This window comes from Salvelinus fontinalis, unplaced genomic scaffold (assembly GCF_029448725.1).
Source record: "Salvelinus fontinalis isolate EN_2023a unplaced genomic scaffold, ASM2944872v1 scaffold_1285, whole genome shotgun sequence".
In the NCBI taxonomy this organism is placed as follows: domain Eukaryota; kingdom Metazoa; phylum Chordata; class Actinopteri; order Salmoniformes; family Salmonidae; genus Salvelinus; species Salvelinus fontinalis.
This window is the reverse complement of record NW_026601494.1, coordinates 3,096-24,093: the sequence shown is the minus strand read 5'-3', so window position 1 is coordinate 24,093 and position 20,998 is coordinate 3,096. Positions and strand designations below refer to the sequence as shown.

The 20,998-nt window shown below is 43.4% G+C and overlaps 1 protein-coding gene and 2 long non-coding RNA genes across 5 annotated transcripts; all 3 read right to left on the bottom strand.

Moving 5' to 3' along the window:
• Positions 1-505: 505 nt before the first annotated feature.
• LOC129848935 (TOG array regulator of axonemal microtubules protein 1-like) lies at positions 506-7,852 on the bottom strand. Of its 3 annotated transcripts, none has more exons than XM_055916015.1 (6): positions 5,576-5,696; positions 5,272-5,377; positions 4,885-5,120; positions 3,808-3,966; positions 2,626-2,757; positions 506-2,305 (listed from the first exon to the last, which is right to left on the bottom strand). In XM_055916015.1, the coding sequence occupies exons 1-6, from the start codon at positions 5,674-5,676 to the stop codon at positions 2,296-2,298; spliced, it is 744 nt and encodes a 247-aa protein (XP_055771990.1). In that variant the 5' UTR covers positions 5,677-5,696; the 3' UTR covers positions 506-2,295. The 3 variants fall into 3 exon arrangements, with proteins under 3 accessions (XP_055771990.1, XP_055771988.1, XP_055771991.1); XM_055916016.1 differs by lacking the exons at positions 506-2,305; positions 5,576-5,696 and adding exons at positions 6,062-6,323; positions 6,772-7,852 and having other exon boundaries at positions 2,384-2,757; XM_055916013.1 differs by lacking the exon at positions 506-2,305 and having other exon boundaries at positions 2,379-2,757.
• Positions 7,853-11,700: 3,848 nt separating this feature from the next.
• LOC129848932 (uncharacterized) lies at positions 11,701-12,956 on the bottom strand. The gene is made up of 3 exons (XR_008758587.1): positions 12,841-12,956; positions 12,641-12,696; positions 11,701-11,899 (listed from the first exon to the last, which is right to left on the bottom strand). It is a non-coding gene; the product is annotated as an uncharacterized LOC129848932 (long non-coding RNA).
• Positions 12,957-15,447: 2,491 nt separating this feature from the next.
• LOC129848934 (uncharacterized) lies at positions 15,448-16,857 on the bottom strand. The gene is made up of 5 exons (XR_008758588.1): positions 16,723-16,857; positions 16,537-16,611; positions 16,120-16,224; positions 15,897-16,031; positions 15,448-15,714 (listed from the first exon to the last, which is right to left on the bottom strand). It is a non-coding gene; the product is annotated as an uncharacterized LOC129848934 (long non-coding RNA).
• Positions 16,858-20,998: the final 4,141 nt, after the last annotated feature.

The window sequence follows — 20,998 nt, the reverse complement described above, 5'->3', positions numbered from 1 at the left end:
TGTGAGGCACCATCTCTTACTTGAGCATTATTTAGGTCACTGTAAACAAGGGCAACAAAGCCAGTGATAATCAAACAGAACAGAAAATACAACCACTGTTGTAATGTGTGATGGAAAGAAGCAAAGATTATTTTTGTCCCCACCAGTGACTACGCTTCTCCACTTGTGCTCTAACTAGCTATCCTCCTTCCTTTTCTTTACATTTTCTCATGAATTATTGGTAAGTCCCATCTCTGCAAATGGTATGTCCGGCATCTAGTGGTGTTTTGCAGTATGACATGACTGGAGTCCTGTCTATCTCTGTAACATGCTGACCAGACCAGATGGGTCGCGTGCGCGAGCGTTGCAAAATAAATGTACACATATGTTATTCAATCATTGCACCCACACTGAGCATCTGCTTAGCCAGGTGCTAATATAGAACATGGTTCTATTTGTGACACTGGACGCGCTGCAAGTCCTGCATCTTCCATCTCCTCATTGGTTTTAAGGAGCATATAGCAAATTTCAAAACAAATTTATTTATATAGCCCTTCTTACATCAGCTGATATCTCAAAGTGCTGTACAGAAACCCAGCCTAAAACCCCAAACAGCAAGCAATGCAGGTGTAGAAGCACGGTGGCTCGGAAGAACTCCCTAGAAAGGCCAAAACCTAGGAAGAAACCTAGAGAGGAACCAGGCTATGAGGGGTGGCCAGTCCTCTTCTGGCCGTGCCGGGTGGAGATTATAATAGAACATGGCCAAGATGTTCAAATGTTCATAAATGACCAGCATGGTCAAATAATAATAATCACAGTAGTTGTCGAGGGTGCAGCAAGTCAGCCCCTCAGGAGTAAATGTCAGTTGGCTTTTCATAGCCGATCATTAAGAGTATCTCTACCGCTCCTGCTGTCTCTAGAGAGTTGAAAACAGCAGGTCTGGGACAGGGAGCACGTCCGGTGAACAGGTCAGGGTTCCATAGCCGCAGGCAGAACAGTTGAAACTGGAGCAGGAGCACGGCCAGGTGGACTGGGGACAGCAAGGAGTCATCATGCCAGGTAGTCCTGAGGCATGGTCCTAGGGCTCAGGTCCTCCGAGAGAGAAAGAGCGAATTAGAGAGAGCATACTTAAATTCACACAGGACACCGGATAAGACAGGAGAAGTACTCCAGATATAACAAACTGACCCTAGCCCCCCGACACAAACTACTGCAGCATAAATACTGGAGGCTGAGACAGGAGAGGTCGGGAGACACTGTGGCCCCATCCGACGATACGCCCGGACAGGGCCAAACAGGCAGGATATAACACTACCCACTTTGCCAAAGCACAGCCCCCACACCACTAGAGGGATATCTTCAACCACCAACTTACCATCCTGAGACAAGGCCGAGTATAGCCCACAAAGATCTCCGCCACGGCGCAACCCAAGGGGGGGGTGCCAACCCATACAGGAAGACCACGTCAGTGACTCAACCCACTCAAGTGACGCACCCCTCCTAGGGACGGCATGGAAGAGGACCAGTAAGAAAATGTATATAAAACATCCTCACTACATTTTTTTAAATGCTCACGAATTTCTACAAAATGAGCACAAATTTATATTAAACATGGATACAAATTATGAATCGAGCTCACGAATTGTAAAATGTCCACGTACTGTAATATACATCCACTATACTTTTAGTTTTGGATGTTATGATGATATTCCCTGGAGATCGGGGCCCACAGGGCAGGTGCCCTGCGTGACCATTCGGTAATCTGGCCCTGATCATCAAGTTAAACCACAGGTATTGTTGTTACACATCCTCACACTGTCTTGTAAGATAAAACTGAGACTGGAGCCAGCTTCCATTTTACCAAATTTTATTGTCCAAAGTCATTGTCATAGTCCAGAAGTATTGGATGAAAATCCACAATGTTGGTGCCATACAGGAGCACTGACCAATCTGCCTCCAAAAGAGGACTGCTGGTTTTGAGGATGGTGTGGAGGTCAGTGGTTGATGATCTGAGCACCCCCTGAGATGGTGAGCATGGTTTCAGTAGACCACTATTGAGCTGGTAGATCAGATAGGAGCTTTGAGGAAAGGTAATTTAGTGCTTTGAATGTGGTTCATATTGCCTTATAGTGGATTCAGGACTTGGACAAGGAGTCAATGCAGTTTAAAGATGTATTTACATGGGGGTTTGGATGATAGTGTCAAATTTCTTAAAATGAGCGAAAATATTGGAGTTTGGGGACTGGAGGGGAAAATAGTCAGGTTGGGAAATGTGCAAATATTTAGATACAAATATATAGTCAAATTGGGGATTATTCAGATTTTCCTGTTGAAAAAGAGAAAAGACAGAAAGATATAATCTTACAGTATATTAAATTCATCGCATTGGGCCAAAACTGGTTGAATAAACGTTGGTTCCACCTCATTTCAACAACAATAAAATCTATGTGATGACGGTGAATCAACGTGGAAAACACAATTGGATTTTTTAACCAACATTTTTGGTTGATTTCACATTTTGGTTGATTTCCCAAATTTAAATCAAAACTAGACATTGAACTGATGTCTGTGCCCAGTGGTACTGGATTTCTGTAATCATATCAGCTCATTTGTCACACTTCTTCAAATCATCCAGAGAGAATGTACCTTTCTTTGAGGTTAACCTTTGAGATGACCTCCCTCAAGGATTCTCGCTCTTTCCTCGGAGCGAATTTGTCCCACATTTTAGCAAAGTCGCCATTGGTGGCCACGTTTCTCAAGATATTGCGACCATGATGCCTGTGGACAAAGATATTAATATCATCTTAAACGTGCAACATATCACAAAAATGTCTGCTGTCTGTGATTCAAATCAGTACTCAATTGATGGCAACCTGAGAAAAAATATCCCATCAAAATAAGACATACATTAGGTAGAATTTGCAAGAGGGTCGGTTTGAGTAATGCACCGCATTACCTGATCTACAAATCATCTCAACTATCTAACAACTGGGTATTAACCGTTCGTTATTTTGAAAATCTTAGTGAATCTGCACAGCGCTTGGCTCAGGCCGACCATTGTGATCAACTAGGGTTGTCTTCATTAGGCACCAAACAGAAGGAAGGAAACTGAATCAGGTACTGACTATTTGGACTCATTTACATTTTTACCCCAATTTCGTGGTATCCAATTGGCAGTTACAATCTTGTCCCATCACTGCAACTCCCGTAAGGACTCTGGAGAGGCGAAGGTCGAGAGTCGTGCGTCCTCCGAAACACAACCCAGCCAAGTCGCACTGCTTCTTGACACAATGCCCGCTTAACCTGGAAGTCGGCTGCACCAATGTGTCGGAGGAAACCCCATACACCTGGCGACCATGTCAGCGTGCACTGCACCCCGCCCACCACAGGAGGTCGCTCGTTGGCGATGGGAGAAGAACATCCCTGCCGGCCTTTGGCTTTGGCTAAGCTTTTGGCTTTTTAACTTTCAAACCCACATGAGTGCCTGGACTTGGATTTTTCTATGCCACGTAGCACTTATTTGTGTTTATAATTTTTCCTTTTTGTTTTCAATTACTATTCCCCTCCAAGAGAACCTGTGGTTGTTTTGGAATACCTCAAATCTGCAATTCAATCCATGACACCCTTTAGCATAGATGCTGTAGACAATGTGGCTTTTAAAGGCAATTTCAATTTGTATTCGCGGTAAACGCTGCAGATGTTGACTCAAGAGTAAATTACCTTTAAAAGCTGCATTGTCGGCGATCTAGTGCTATAGCGAGCCATGGATTGAATCCCGGCCTTAACTGTTATGTTGAAGCAAGCTACTTTACAGGAGGAACTTCCCACCTGGCTTCCTGTGCAGGGTCCACAGCCAGTTTACTGACGGCAATCAAGAAGCGGTCAGTAAGGTCTTTCTTCCCCGACAGGAGACGAGCCATCCCCATGACCTCAGCCAGTCTCTCCAGGTGCTGAGCAGTGCAGCTCCTCACCGCAGCGTTGCGGTGGCTGAGGAAGGAAAAACAGAGCACATCAGTTACATGTCATAGAGATACATGAGTTAGGAGACAATTGATAATGGATTGTATTGATGAAGTCTCATCGATGGATCAAAATGTTCAGTAAGACTTTATATTAAGGTCCCTTAATATACCATTTATAAACTGTTTGTAAAGAGTTCACTTACCATTCATTATTCCTACATTTGTAAATGTCAATAAGAAATCTATAAATAGTTATTTACACATTTATAAACGCTATTTTAAATGATTTGTTCATGATTTATCAGATAATTAATAAGGTGTTTGATCATAGTATGTTCACAATTTGTAAATGATTAATAATGTACTATAAACCAGTTATAAAGGAGGTGTTGTCAAGGCATTTGTTAATGATTGATTAATGGTTTGACTCACCAATTATATACATATTTTTAAATGTATTTATAAATGTCACGACTGGTGTATTTATTAATGAGTGCATTTATGAATGTGAGTACATGCACTTACTAATACCTCAGTACCTCAAGAATAGCCCCTAATCTAAAGTGTTCACTATATATACTTTATAAATGTTTATAAATGACTTGTTACTCCCCAAAGGCTAGCACACATCAGTAGACAGTACCTCTCCACCAATGGCTAAAAATAATCTAAATAACGCATTGGTAAAATAAGAAGTACACAACACAAGGAGGTATAAGACATAATAAAAAAATGTGATTCTATTAAAATGTGACGTCTAACGTTGGGGTGAGTTGCTGCCGGAAGTGTTGTGGAATAACTTAGCATGCTGATGAAAAAGACAGTTAATTAAAAACTAGCAGTATTTCAATCTTCTCGATTTCGAGACTTGGATAATGGGATAATTTGTGTAAGTCCGGATCTACCCCTTAGTGAGTGTTAATTGACCCCTCTCCCTCTTTACCTCAGCCCACCGACCAGCAGGGCATTCATGACACGGGTAGGGGTGCAGCTCTGCACCATGTGACTCAGGGCAAAGTTGGCACCCTGCCGGATGAAGGTGTTGGCCTCGCTGGCTTTGTGCAGCAGCACGCGTGCCGTCCCCTCCACCTCACTGTCCATGGCCCTCTGGAGGTGAACGTACATGTCACCCAGTGTGGCCATGGCAGCACAGGACACTGCAGAGCGTAGGTTCTTCACCTGAATCATAATAACACGCACAGGACCAGCTATTAATGTTGAGCAGTACAACCCACGAACATCAGAAACATGACACAATCATTTGACTTGTTCTCCAAATGTAGCAGATTTGTGCAGATGAATGAATAGGGCAGTGAATGAATACAGCTACCTCATTTATAATGGCAAGGCAGATATCATGGAGTTTAGGCATCAGTATGTCCATGTGGTTCTGAGCCATCACACGGAGAGAGGTCAAGCCCTCGATCTTCTTCTGCCTGCAATTCAGTGAAAGAAACGTAAGCAATTTCGACAACATTTTCCAAAAACATTATAATGATGTTCATCAATTAGGACTCTGGTCTCTTAATTTCAGAAGTTTTTACGCTCTGTAGCTCAAATCTACATTTCCAAGGACACTACACTGTGCTTCCTTTAGCCTAGCTCCATTGGTCTTGTCTACAGTGAATGCTCACCAGTCATCAGAGGCAGAGTTGAGCAGCTTGAAGGTCTTAGTCAGGGCCTGCTCTGGGTTGGACAGGGGCTGCAATCTGGCCTGGTCCTGACTCTTCTTCATTTGGCCCTTTGGCTCACTGGCTGCCTTCTTGTCTATGGGTTGACAGCAGCCATCTATCTCTCTATGAACTGTATGTATTTATTTAGGTATTTACTAATTTCCATATGTGTTTGTAACTTTTAACACTAGAACATCTTAGTTCATTATGATATCATTTTAAATTTAGCACACATTTTTTTGGTGCTCACCCTGCTCAGAAGCAGGGTCCAATTAACCTTGAGTAAAGGTTCTCACTGTGAAACAGGCAAAGCCAGTGTGGAAAAATGTCTTAGCCCTGGGCTAAAGCCATTTGTGTCCCTTCCCTTCCTACTGTCTTTCTATCACTCTACCTAGCTTCATCTCCCTGTCTAATTTACATTAGTGTGAGTACATGAGAGGGACTGACCTGAGCCGGTGACAGCCTTTGGCAGGCTAAGGAACCTTATAGGCCGAGGCAGTTTGCTCCTGGGCTTGGTAGGAGGGGGAGCAGGCCTGGGTGGGCTGTCACGCGAGTTGACCGGGGTCCCGACATCCAGGTAGTCACAGAGCTCCACAGGGGTGTTCATATTCATTGAGCTCAGGCTTCCCAGAGAGCTGGTGGCTATTTCCCCCATGGACATGGCCGAGCCCAAACTTCTCCTGCCCATGGCCTTCACCTCATGTACCACCTTTGGCGTAGACCAGAAAAGAATGCTCCCATCATAAAAATACATATAGAACTTGTATATACATAAACTAATACACAGAGAGATCCTGTATTCTAGGTTCTATTCTATCATGCTGTCAAAGAGAGTATCCTTTCTAACCTGTACCCCCGCACACTGACTCGGTACCGATACCCCCTGTATATAGCCTCGTTATTGTTATGTCATTGTGTTACTTTAAATATGATTATTTTTTACTTTAGTATTTGGTCAATATTTTCTTAACTCTTCTTGAACTACACTGTTGGTTTCACAGTAAGGTCTACACTTGTTGTGTTTGGCGCACGTGATAAATAAAGTTTGATTTGATTATAAGACATGGAACCACTATCTGTTTTGGCAATTTATCAGTCCAAGTATAATTTTGAACTGCATATTTTTACATTTACTATAAATTTGAAGTCCATCCTACCTTCCAGGCCTCCTCCTTCAGGTGAGTCTCGATGTCCCTCTCCTCCTCAATCAGGTCAATGGGTCTGTTGTCAGCACAGCCCTGGTCCGACTGGACTTTCAGGGCTTTGACTCCCCGCCTGCCCTTCTTCTTCTTGCCCCTCTTGGAGGGAGCTCCAGTGGGAGGGACGGGAACAGGCCACACGCTACTGCTGCTGAATGACTTATTTACCTGGAGGGACTCCAGAGAGTGAGATCCGGGTCGAACTTGGGCTCCGTCCACCCCTACCACGTTCTTAAGTGGGGCCAAAGCTATGTGTTCAAGCCTTCGTGGCAAAGGCCTTGGTGGAGCTTTCGGCCGCGGAATGCACTGAATAGAGGGGACGAAGTGGTGCGCGAAGGTGCTGCCAACCCCGATGAGAGCAGTCCGGACATAATTCTCATGGATAGCACTTATCTTTCTTTGCTTTACTTCCATGGCCTCTCTCTCAGCTCTCTGCATCTGCAGAAGTCTGGCATCACTGATGAAGCCACGATGGCCCTCTGGGATTGGGTAGCTCTCCTGATAGACCTGGATCACAATGGGACAGTATGAAATGAATAGCAGAAGTGAAGTAGGCAAAATAGTTTTTACAGTGTGTCAAAAAAAGCTTTTATGCTAAAGATTTTATGGATGTAGGCCTACTGTATGTCTATGAAAGCACAAAATAAACACAGTGATATTTTTGAAAAACTGATGAGCCTTACAAAACTTGAAAACTTGTCCTGGTCATCCTGTTGGTTTAAAGCCATGTTTTGCTTCCTCAAGTGTTCGATGACACTCTTCATCTGAGAATTCTCCTTCTGGAGTTTGTCAAACTCACTTGATTTTCTTCCTCGATAAGCCATTGATGATAAATATGAACACTCTCAAAATAAGAACTTAACCTATCTCTGTGAGAGATCTATCATGAAATGTTGCTTGTCAGATGGAACCAGCAATGATATGATGGGAAGGCTTCCGTTACATTGTGATGTCATAATGGGGTCTGTTGACAGTGCTGAGCACATCAGCACATGGTGAACATTCATGAAAGCTTTTTGATTCCCATATAAAATCATAAATGTGGTGATTTGTAAATACTATAAATTTGTAAATACTATATATTTATATATATACACTGCTCAAAAAAATTAAGGGAACACTTAAACAACAAAATGTAACTCCAAGTCAATCACACTTCTGTGAAATCAAACTGTCCACTTAGGAAGCAACACTGATTGACAAGACATTTCACATGCTGTTGTGCAAATGGAATAGACAAAAGGTGGAAATTATAGGCAATTAGCAAGACACCCCCAATAAAGGAATGGTTCTGCAGGTGGTGACCACAGACCACTTCTCAGTTCCTATGCTTCCTGGCTGATGTTTTGGTCACTTTTGAATGCTGGCGGTGCTTTCACTCTCGTGGTAGCATGAGACGGAGTCTACAACCCACACAAGTGGCTCAGGTAGTGCAGTTCATCCAGGATGGCACATCAATGTGAGCTGTGGCAAAAAGGTTTGCTGTGTCTGTCAGCGGTGTCCAGAGCATGGAGGCGCTACCAGGAGACAGGCCAGTACATCAGGAGACGTGGAGGAGGCCATAGTAGGGCAACAACCCAGCAGCAGGACCGCTACCTCCGCCTTTGTGCAAGGAGCTGCACTACCAGAGCCCTGCAAAATGACCTCCAGACCGAAAAGAGCTTCTGGTCATCAGAACAGCGATTACCCACCGTGAATTGGACAAAGAATTTTTCTGTAATGAGTCAGACGAGAGGGATTTACTCCAGACACCTGAACAGGCCCTCATCCTTGTCATTCGTAGGAAAAAAATATGTAGATTTCGCAGAAGGAGATCGGGGTGCCTTGTGAGGATCAGGAGCAGAGTGGCTAATCTGCATTTGCCATCCGTACTGTTAGCCAACGTACAATAGCTGGAAAATAAATGGGGACGAACTAAAAGCACATATATCCTACCAATGGGACCTTAAAAAATGTAATATCTTGTGCTTCACAGAGTCGTGGCTGAACGACGTCATTAATAACATACAGCTGGCGGGTTATACACTATCGGCAGGATAGAACATCAGCTGGTGCACGATATCCAAGGAAGTCTCAAGGTTTTGCTCGCCTGAGCATCTCATGATAAGCTGCAGACCACACTATCTACCTAGAAGGTTTTCATCAATATTTTTCATAGCTGTCTACACACCACCACAGACCGATGCTGGCACTAAGACCGCACTCAATGAGCTGTAAACCGCCATAAGCAAACAGGAAAACACTCATCCAGAGGCGGCGCTCCTAGTGGCCGGGGACATTAATGGAGGGAAACTTCAATCAGTTTGACCTAATTTCAACCAGCATGTTAAATGTGCAACCAGAGGGGGGAAAAAACTAACTCTAGACCACCTTTACTCCACACACAGAGATGTGTACAAAGCTCTCCCTCGCCCTCCATTTGGCAAATCTGACCATAATTCTATCCTCCTGATTCCTGCTTACAAGAAAAAATAAAAGCAGGAAGCATCAGTGACTCAGTCTATAAAAAAAGTGGTCAGATGAAGCAGATGCTAAACTACAGAACTGTTTTGCTTGCACAGACTGGAATATGTTCCTGGGATTCTTCCGATGGCATTGAGGAGTACACCATATCAATCACTGGCTTCATCAATACGTGGATCAATGACGTCGTCCCCACAGTGACTATACGTATATACCCCAACCAGAAGCCATGAATTACAGGCAACATCCACACAGAGCTAAAGGGTAGAGCTTCCGCTTTCAAGGAGCGGGATTCTAACACGGAAGCTTATAAGAAATCCCGCTATGCCCTCCGACAAACCATCAAACAGGCAAAGTGTCAATACAGGACTAAGATCGAATCATACTACACCGGCTCCGACGCTCGTCGGATGTGGCAGGGCTTGCAAACTATTACAGACTAGTGACACGCCCAGTGACACGAGCCTACCAGACGAGCTAAATAACTTCTATGCTCGCTTCAAGGCAAGTAACACTGAAACATGCATGAGAGCATCAGCTGTTCCGGACGACTGTGTGATCATGCTCTCCGCAGCCGATGTAAGACCTTTAAACAGGTCAACATTCATAAGGCTGCGGGGCCAGATAGATTACCAGGCCGTGTACTCCGAGCATGCTCTGACCAACTGGCAATCGTCTTCACTGACATGTTCAACCTCTCCCTGTCGGAGTCTGTAATACCACCATAGTCCCTGTGCCCAAGAACACTAAGGTAACCTGCCTAAATGACTACCGACCCGTACCACTCACATCTGCAGCCATGAAGTGCTTTGAAAGGCTGGCCATGGCTCACATCAACACCATTATCCCAGAAACCCTAGACCCACTTCAATTTGCATACTGCCCCAACAGATCCACAGATGATGCAATCTCTATTGCACTCCACACTGCCCTTTCACACATGGACAAAAGAAGCACCTATGTGAGAATGCTATTCATTGACTACATCTCAGTGTTTAACACCATAGTGCCCTCAAAGCTCATCACTACGCTAAGGACCCTGGGACTAAACACCTCCCTCTGCAACTGGATCCTGGACCTCCTGATGGGCCGCCCCCAGGTGGTAAGGGTAGGTAACAACACATCCGCCACGCTGATCCTCAACACGGGGGCACCTCTAGAGTGCATGCTCAGTCCTCTCCTGTACTCCCTGTTCACTCATGACTGCACGGCCAGGCACGACTCCAACACCATCATTAAGTTTGCCGATGACAACAATGGTAGGCCTGATCACCGACAACGACGAGAAAGCCTATAAGGAGGTCAGAGTCCTGACAATGTGGTGCAAGGACAACAACCTCTTCCTCAATGTGATCAAGACAAAGAAGAAGATTGTGGACTACAGGAAAAGGAGAACTGAGCACGCCCCCATTCTTATTGACCGGGCTGTAGTGGAGCAGGTTGAGAGCTTCAAGTTGCTTGGTATCCACATCACCAAACTATAATGGTCCAAACACACCAAGACAGTCGTGAAGAGGGCACGACAAAGCCTATTCCACCACAAGAGACTGAAAAGATTTAGCATGGGTCCTCAGATCCTCAAAAAATTCTACAGCTTCACCATCGAGAGCATCCTGACTGGTTGAATCACTGCCTGGTATGGCAACTGCTCGGACTTTGACTGCAAGGCACTACAGAGGGTAGTGAGTATGTCCCAGTACATCACCGGGGCCAAGCTTCCTGCCATCCAGGACCACTATACCAGGTGGTGTCAGAATAAGGCCCTAAAAATTGTCAAAGACTCAAGCCACCCTAGTCATAGAATGTTCTCTCTGCTACCGCACGGCAAGCGGTACCGGAGCACCTAGTCTAGGTCCAAAATAATACTTTTTTACTTGACACTTATTTTTCTTAAACTGCATTGTTGGTTAAGGGCTTGTAAATAAGCATTTCACTGTAAGGTCTACTACACCTGTTGTATTCGGCATCTGACAAATAAAATCAGATTTGAGATGACCTTTGCTGATGAAACAACTTTGTTGAAGTCTGGTTTGATGGTAATCACTCCATTTCCATCTGCTCTTATCGTGCACAACAAGCATTCCTTCTCGTTTTGGCCAAGTCTGAGGAATACAAGAATACAATGCCACTTTTCAATTCCTGAATTGGAATGTACTTCAAAGTTATTACATACAAAGCAGTGTAATAAGTGCACAGGCTACATAGTGGTTTTCCCCCTTGTGCTACTCACTTGCCTGGTGGTCCCAGGTCCCCCATGATGTGCATGGTCTGTACAGGTGTGTTGACCACGTGGCTGGTCTTCATAAAGTCCTCCGAGGGCTCCCAGGTAATCAGCCTGGACTTCGGGACGGTGCTGTCACTGCAGACCAACAGAATACCACAAACACATTTTGCATACAAGGGTATGGTGTATTGTGAACATACCGGTACACTGTTTGTCTTCAAAGCAGCACATCACACATCAATGTTGCTTCAATTACATTCACTTTAATAATAATTCACTTTGGTGAGTAACAGGGACCTACACTGGGTGTCTGTCATGTCGTCTGTGTCTGACATTGGCCATCCTATGTGCCAGGAAGGTAGGGTTGGACTTTACCTGCATCACCATACTCTGGGAATCCTGTAATGAGTATATCAAAAACAGCTTTAAAACACTAACGTTTCTTTGGGACAGAAATTAGGTAAATGCTTTGTTTTGAATAATGAAATTGTCACATCTGCTCCCGCTCCCCCTCTCTGGAGCACGAGGTCGCCAGGCTACTCATCGTTACACACATCTGCCACCATCGTTACACGCATCAGCGCTTCATCGGACTCACCTGGACTCCATCACGTCATTGATTGCCTCCCCTATATCTGTCACTTCCTCAGTTTCATTCCTGTGTCTGCATTGACAATGTTTTGTTTCTCTTGTCCAGACTCTGTTCTTCTTTAGTTTCATGTCTATTTATTAGTAAATCCTCACCCTGTACTTGCTGCCCCTCTCCCAGCGTCTGTGGTTACAGAACCATTACAGAAATGGAGATTCAGTAGAAACCCACCCCTTCCCAATTGATATAGCAGTCAGAATCAGTGTAGGTGAAAATCCTGCGGTTCCTTCTGCCCGCTCCAGAGCCATGATCTCTGTGTGGTATTGTCTCTCCAGTGGAGTCTGGCATACTGACTCACTCTGGAACAAAACCACTTCATATTGCGCGTGCACACACACACACACACCACACACACACACCACACACACACACACACACACACACACACACACACACACACACACACACACACAAACAACTTACTATGCAACATCAAACTATCCTAAACAGTGAAGTCTTATTTGTTATAAGGACACTGGTAGAGGACCTACCTGACTGAACAGCTTCTCCTGCCTGCCTACCACTAACTCCTCCTCACCATCTCCGGCTGAAAACAAAACCATGTTGTTTTGATGTTTTGGTCCATATCTAGCCACCACGAAAATAACATCTACTCAACCAAGAAGCATCTAACACCTTTCTGTTTCAAAACATCTAACATCATCTTGCTGTTTCAAAACAGTGTTAATACCTGATTGAGCCTGTGAGTTGAGGGTGTCCAGCTCAATGCCTCCCCTCTCCTGTTGAGTCAAAACCTGCTGCTGAAGGTGTTGAGAGAGGGATGCTGTGAAGGTGACTCTCTGAATACGGATCCTGTAAACACCATTGTAAATATAAACAAATGCCATGTTTTCATGGCAAACTCAGGGATCAGGTCAAGCAATATACAGGGTGTTTATCCTCATCTGCTTTGAGAGCTAACATTAGCTAAAGACAGTGTCTTGCTTGTATGGCAATGCAAGGAATAAAAGCCACACAAAGGCCAACTGCAACATACTTACTTGTAAGGTTTGTGACAACATCCCGGGAACGATAGGCAACCTCTCCGATGTCGGTGCTCCAGCCGTCTGCCATGATGTAACGTTAGGAACTTTATTAATGGCTAACTAACTAGTTAGGTTAGCAACATACACACACGCGCGCTATGTATACAGCAGCAGGCATTTAGCCAATTTTGTAGCTAGTACTTTTCACAAGCGTCTGCTCGTTGCATGGTAACAACAGTCTGCCTGCCTGGTTGGGTTTCTGGCGAGCAATCCAACTATTTACCGGTTCACTACCACCACCTACCGTGGGATACATTCCAGAGCAGCAGAATAACCCCCCCACTGATAACAGGTAAGATAATATCAGTACAATAATATTCCCTTGCTGTAAAAGGTTTAAGAACCCCTGATGTAATTAATTAAGACAAAAATCTGTCTGACACAAATAATTGCAATTTAAAAAGCTTTATTGGAAATACACGTTTCAAACAGCTACAGATAAGTGTAGCTACATCAGATACATGCTAATTTAGTTTAAATGTGATACAGTCCTCCAGTCCCAGTTCATTTGCACTCTTTTGACATGCTTCAGACCAGATGCATGCTCCACTTCAGTGTACAATGGTTCTGTATTTGCATATCACTGTGTTTGAAGCTTTTACGTTCTGCATCTCTCATCTGAAGCCATATCCTCCAGGGTCTAAACAGGTGTAGATTTCCATCTCTGTGTGGGAGACCAGATATTGCAAGGAGACCAGTAAGGGGCCCTCACCTCTTCCCTTTGGCCAAAGGAGACCTAAGACCCCAATACCAGTGACACTGCCCCTAAGGTTGGTGCAATCCTTTGGAGGAGACTGTGGAGACAGAGGTCTTATCTCTCAGTGGTTCCTAAAGATGTCGTGGCACTTATGGCATGAGTAGAGGTGTTGACCCTGCTTCTCCTGGCTATATTTCCAAGCCTAAACATGTAAATCCAACTCATTATCATAGGCTGTATGGGGATCCATATCTTTTTTTGTGTGTTAATAATGCTGCATGTCTCAAAATATAAGAATGAGACCAATATATGTATTTTGCTAATCATAGTTCCTGTCTCTGAAATTACATTTGTGTGTGTTGTAGGGGTAACCAATACTCAAAATCTCTGTGTGTGTGTGTGTGTGTGTGTGTGTGTGTGTGTGTGTGTGTGTGTGTGTGTGTGTGTGTGTGTGTGTGTGTGTGTGTGTGTGTGTGTGGTAGAAGTAATAGTTGGCCATTATTTCTTTGAACATCTCAGTTTGGGCAGCAGCCACTGAAGAAACCTGTCAATCAAAAACCACAGGAGAATAAATAGTATTATAAACTGGGTTGTTCGAACCCTGAATGCTGATTGGCTGAAAGCCATGGTATATTTAAGCAATAAGCCATGAGGGGGTGTGGAATATGGCCAATATACCACAGCTAAGGGCTGTTCTTAAACACAACACAACACGGAGTGCCTGGATACAGCCCTTAGCCGTGGTATATTGGCCATATACCACAAACCCCCAAGGTTTCTTATTGCTATTATGAACGGGTTAACAACGTAATTAGAGCAGTAAAATGAAATGCTTTGTCATACCTGTGGTACACGGTCTGATATACCACGGCTGTCAGCCAATCAGCATTCAGGGCTCGAACCACCCAGTTTATAACAGACCGTATACCACGAGTATGACAAAACATTTATTTTTACTGCTCTTATTACGTTGGTAACCAGTTATTAATAGCAATAAGCCACCTCGGGGCTTTGTGGTATATGGCCAATATACCACGGCTAAGGGCTGTATCCAGGCACTCCGTATTGCGTCGTGCTAAAGAACAGCCCTTAGCCGTGATATATTGGCCATATACCACACCTCCTCGTGCCTTATTGCTTAAGTTTGCACTTACACATCAGATAGCTGCTCTTTCTCTGCTACCTCATTCTATTTCTCTAGTCTAGTATTCCATGGTTATGTCCCACTTCTCCCTCCTCTATTTCCTCACCTCTTCCTCAGACTCTTCTTTTCCTCTTCCTTGTCCTCCTCCTTACTTTCTCCAACATTTCCCATCTGTTGTATCTTACTGGCCTTCTCTTGTTTTACTACTTTTTTGGCCTTGCCCTTCTTTTTCTTATTGACCTTCCCTTCCTGAATATTTTGGACAAGGAGATAAAGTAATGTAAGTTTATGGGTTTTCTCTTCTCTTGAGCTATACTATACTATAGAAGGACTTATGCTATACTATAGAAGGACTTACGGCCAATATTCCCTTCTTATATTTCCTCTCACCTGTGGGGCCACTCCGGCCATTTCCTGGAGCACCTTCCTGCCGGTCTCGCTCAGGTTGGTGATGGGAGCCAGGCGAGGGCTGTGGCGGTATAGGAAGTTCTCTGTTCGGGGCGGAGCGATAATGACAGGGCTGAGAGGAGTCAGAGGCCTTGGGACATTTACTGGGTAGGGAGAGCCTACAGCAGAGGGCAGGGCCCGTAGGGCTTCAGCCTGGGTCCGGTGTGCTGAGGTCACAAGAGGAGAGAGGCCATTCTTGACAGATACAGGACCTGAGACCTTCCCTGGGCTCTGTCGGACCAGAAAGTAAAGTAACATATAGGAAAGTGCTATCTTCAACACAATCTGTAGAAATACTTTCTAACTACTCTATACACATTGCAGATACATGACTACACTCAATAAGTAATTACCTGCATCATTTCCAATCCCCCATGTATATATAAAAAAATATATATATATGCAGAACTTACCAGGAAGTCTGACTCATCGAAGGAGTGGAGAGACAGATCATCATCCTCGTCCATATCCCTCACGTCAAGCTTTGTCACCTTTCCATTCTCAACTTTCAGAGGTGGTGTCCTGCTTTCATGATCCTCATCATCACACTGTGTATCAGAGTCAACTAGTCAGAGACCATCCTCCTCACAGTGATGTCACTCAACAAAGCCATGGACGGTAGGGTACAACTCTTACCTCCGATTCACAGTCAGTGAAGGAGTAGATGGAAAAGTCATCAGAACTGGAGGATGAGATCACGTCATCATTTTTTCTCTCTATCAGCCGAGTCACCCTTCCAGACTGAGTAGACAGAGAAAGGCATGTACTCATGGCAGCCATAGAATACACTGGCATTAACCCTCAAGGAAATGTAGAATACGTAGGCAATCCAACATGGTTGAACAAGTAGTGAGCAATACATGGGTAACTGAAAATGCAATAAATGCAACTCCCATAACATTAGGGGTGGGGCTAAAGACCTTCCATAGTATAGGATTCTTTAGCATCTCAAATGGATGATTGTCAATTCAACCAACCCAACCAAAATGGCCATATGAATCAACAGATTGATCTATCTGTTGTGTCTCTATGGGAACAGCAGAGATGTCTGACCTGGCTGAGAGGCTCTGGATTGACGCTCCATCCTTCCCCAGATGTTTGGTCCTGCCCATAGCTCACAATGATTGGCTGTTAACAGTAAAGAATGAATTCAACATTGCTTTGCTCATTTTGGCCTTGAATTGTGTATCAATAAATAATATAAGTACTGTTATGTGGTTGAATTTGAATGTAACTTACAGGCCTTTTGTGGATCTGAGGGGTCTGCACTGAAGTAGACTGTCAAGACAGCATTCAATGAGGATAGATAGGGATATCTGCATTTGCTTTAATTCTGATAACTGCAGTTTGTACATGCAGAATGCATAACTAATGTGTATGTGTTTTTGTTTCAGGTCAGATATGACTTACAGCCTTTGGCCTTCTGTGCACCTTGCCGGTTGGCCACAACACGGAATCAGGGCTGTTCACCCTCACTGGTTTCAACTGTCAACACTCAATTTAAAATGTGATAATATAACAAAAACAGGACAAAACAAACAAATATTTGATATTTACCACATAAGGGCGGCGTCTTAAAGCTCTTTTGATTCTCTCATCAATACAATCCATCTTGCTTTCTGAGGGAAACATTTCCATCGAATAGATTGACACAAAACACAATCTTACACATACACACACTATACCATGTATATACACTACCAGTCAAAAGTTTCTCAGCTACTCATTCAAGGGTGTTTATTTTTACTATTTTCTACATTGTAGAATAATAGTGAAGACATCAAAACTATGAAATGACACATACCGAATCATTTTGTACACCAAAAAGTGTTAAATGAATGTAAATATATTTTATATTTGAGATTCTTAAAATAGCCACCCTTTGCTTTGATGACAGCTTTGCACAAAGTAGCCCAAGAAACGTTCCTGAATAAAGCCCTGATCATCCACATACCTGACAATAACTGACAACTGCAAGCTGACTGGTGGCACAATAGGTCCCAGAAAGGTGGGGAAATGTTTACCCCCTGAGGCCTGGAGTTTTTCCTTATATGTTAATCTAACTAGGAAAACTCTGGACCCTATAAGGTATGACAGTGATTATTCACTTGTAAAAAGGTTTTATATGGGCTATGATGGGACCAGTTTTTCCTAATCAGGTCAAATGTTGTTTTTTTACTCCTGGGGGGCAATGCAGACCCTGTCAAACTGCAGCTACCTTGTATTTGTTAATATAAACTATATTTAGACTAGATTAGGAGGGGGATTTCCTCTACCCAGACACATAGACAAGAACTGATAGACAATATAACTCACAGTGTCACGTTCCTGACCTATTGTTCCTTTTTCTGTTATTTATTTAGTTGGTCAGGGCGTGAGTTGGGGTGGGTTGTCTTTGTGTGTTTTGTCTAGTCTAGGGGTGTTGTATGTGTATGGGGTAGAGAAGAGTGAGGTTGTCTAGTTATGTCTATGGCTGCCTAGATTGGGTCTCAATCAGAGACACCTGTCATTCATTGTCTCTGATTGGGAGCCATATTTAAGGCAGCCATAGGCAGTAGGTTTTTGTGGGTTGTTGTCTATGTTGAACGTTTGTTGCTTGTCTGTGCACTTACGTTATTTAGCTTCTCGTTTGTTGTTTTTTTGTTAGTTTGTGCATAGTGTTCGTTTTCGTGTTTTTCTCTCTTTTCCACAATAAAGAGATGTATTTTGCACACGCTGCGCCTTGGTCCAATCTCTCTCAAGAAGACGATCGTGACACACAGGGCTGAGCTTGCTTTATGCATGTTTGCATCATGCAGGCCTATGCAACGGGTGGGTATAATTTGAGGAACGTTCCAAAAACTTCGTAAATATCAAGGTTGCCAACAGACAACGCATACAGTCGTATAACAGTAGAATGACATACCGGGTAGGGAGTGAGCTATGTAATTACGTTTTTCACTCACCACGTTTATTCGGAAAAATGTCTCTCTTCGTTCTGGTAGCCTCCACCATTTCTCGTTCGTTGTTTTAGTTATTATTTCCGGTGTTCCTGCATTTGCCGGTGAACTCTGTTGCGCCTCAATTAGGGAATCGCTGTTGTTGAAATGTAACTAATGACCGCTAGCCCCAGTATTTTTTTTTTAGCTAGGTGGCTTGTACACAATTGTTACCGATGATACTGTATATACCTACTCTTACTACAGAAACATGCATTTTGCCAAGTTCTCTGTGTTAATCCTGTTTCCCAAATATAGCAGGTAACTTGTGTCTGTCGATGTTGTTGAGTTCATCTTGCCTAGTTAAATAAAGATTAAATAAATTGGAACATTTAAAATATATACTTTGACCTATTTCAGGTAACCCCAAGATGCTTGATTCACTACACCTGCTTTTGAATAACTTTCTATATGGGAACAGCAGAGATGTCTGACCTGGCTGAGAGGCTCTGGATTGACGCTCCATCCATCCCCAGATGTTTGGTCCTGCCCATAGCTCACAATGATTGGCTGTTAACAGTAAAGAATTAATTCTATACTGCTTTGGTCATTTTGGCCTTGAATTGTGTATCAATAAATAATATAAGTACTGTTATGTGGTTGAATTTTAATGTGACTTACAGGCCTTTTGTGGATCTGAGGGGTCTGCACTGAAGTAGACTGTCAAGACAGCATTCGATGAGGTTAGATAGGGATATCTGCATTTGCTTTAATTCTGATAATAGCTGAGGGTGTTAGACCTTTCCAGTTCAATGACCAGCACAGAAAATAATCATTTTCCTGATGATAGCACGCTGCTCTAACTTCTTCTGGTGAGAGGCCTAGCCTTTTAACAACTGGGGCAATGTCATCAAAAGTTGGCGCCCTCTTTCTTTTTGGCATTCTGATTAGTATGGAGATGACACATAGGACAAGTTTTCCAGACAGTTACAGGCTAACTATATAGACTGTTATATGGAGAAATGTCCCCTAGTGCTTCAAATAGTTTTCCAAGCTAGATTGGGGTCCATTCAGAATTAAATTGAGACCTGCTACATTCTACATAAGTTACTTATTTTTAAATGGAAATAATCAGTATACAGAATTTGACATTGAATGTAAAGAACATCGGATGCCCAATCATGTCTAAGCAATGATTACTTCCAGTGAGGATGGAATTGCGCTATGATGCATAACCACAGTGGGCTGCAGGCATAATCCACATAAGCAGTAGCTAAGAGGCCACTGACCATTATTATCATTATTATTTATTTTTTAACAGCGGTCACTTACTGTTGTGCTACAATAGTAAAATACACAAGGTGAAATTTAGAGATTTGGTTGTGCATCAGCAGTTGGTTAGCAAATAAAAGTTTGTCACATACACATATGTTATCGTACGGGCAGCAAAATGTTGGTTTCTAGCTCCAACAATGCAGTAATACCTAACAATCAGGAGGCCCCCAATGATTGTGTTAGTCACTCTCACTCAGACATGGTTAACATTGCATAAATCTTGGCAAAATGTGTAGAATTGCAGCAAATTCACTGTAATACTGCACCTTTTCTCTGCTCCATGGCAAAATGAGTCTAATTGCATGAAATGTATTCAAAATTGCTAAACCTTTCCCTGCACAATGGCAAAATGGCCACAATTGAAATGTAAATAATTCAACAATTTCAATTTCTCTCCACCATCAAGAGGGGGGAGGGCACTACAACGTTTTGCCAGCGAGGTGGGCAGCCCCCAAACCAAATATTGGTTAGGGCCCCCAAAAGCCATGTTAAGATCCAAATGAACAACATAACATGGACAGAGGGGGACCTGGGACTTCATCCACAAATCATCTCACAGTAATTGTTGATCTAGGATGTGTTTATAATCTTATTCTTGTTGTAAACTGCAAAACTGATCCGAGAGGAACACTCCTACTCTGAGACAGTTGATACGTAAGGCCCCAGGTTAGATGGAATGTTAACACTTGGCCCCTGGGGTTGAGTGGGGTCATATGGGTATCAAACTTCATGCTAATGCATTTATCTGGAGTAGGAGTTATTGCTGATGAGGACGAGTCTGAGGCTCAAGTGTTTCCACTGTACAAGATATCTGTGGAATGGTTACAGACAATATACAGGTGAGAGGTCAAAAGTATATTATATGCAAATAACAGGATTGGGTTGTGTAGCTGACAGTAGTGGCTCGCTCAATCTTTACATATATCCCTCCTTTTGCCCTCCTAAGGAGTAATCACTGATTAGAAATGACTAGACAGGTTAATGCCATGTAGTGGAGCCCTTGGTTTCACCTGCCCATTCCTGTCTAAGCAATGATTACTTCAAGGAGGGAGGAAGGAGTTGCTCAGTAATTTGTATCAAACATCTCAGTTCTCCCAAAGTGCCCCCTTTCAATTCTCTGCATGAACAGGAAATATGGTGGAAACTTCTTTTGGGCCTTGCATACGCCAATCTAATGCTTTTACATTTATGGCGAATAGTGAATCATATTATGTACGCCCTTCAGGAGAAGTGAGTGTTCGATGTCATTGCACTAAATTGAA

Coding starts and splice junctions, on each gene's coding strand:
- LOC129848935 (XM_055916013.1), bottom strand. CDS start 5,676: ATGAAGAAGAGTCAGGACCAGGCCAGATTGCAGCCCCTGTCCAACCCA. Junction 5,378..5,575: donor AACTCTGCCTCTGATGACTG/GTGAGCATTCAC, acceptor ACTGAATTGCAG/GCAGAAGAAGATCGAGGGCT. Junction 3,967..4,884: donor CTGCTGGTCGGTGGGCTGAG/GTAAAGAGGGAG, acceptor TTCCTTCCTCAG/CCACCGCAACGCTGCGGTGA.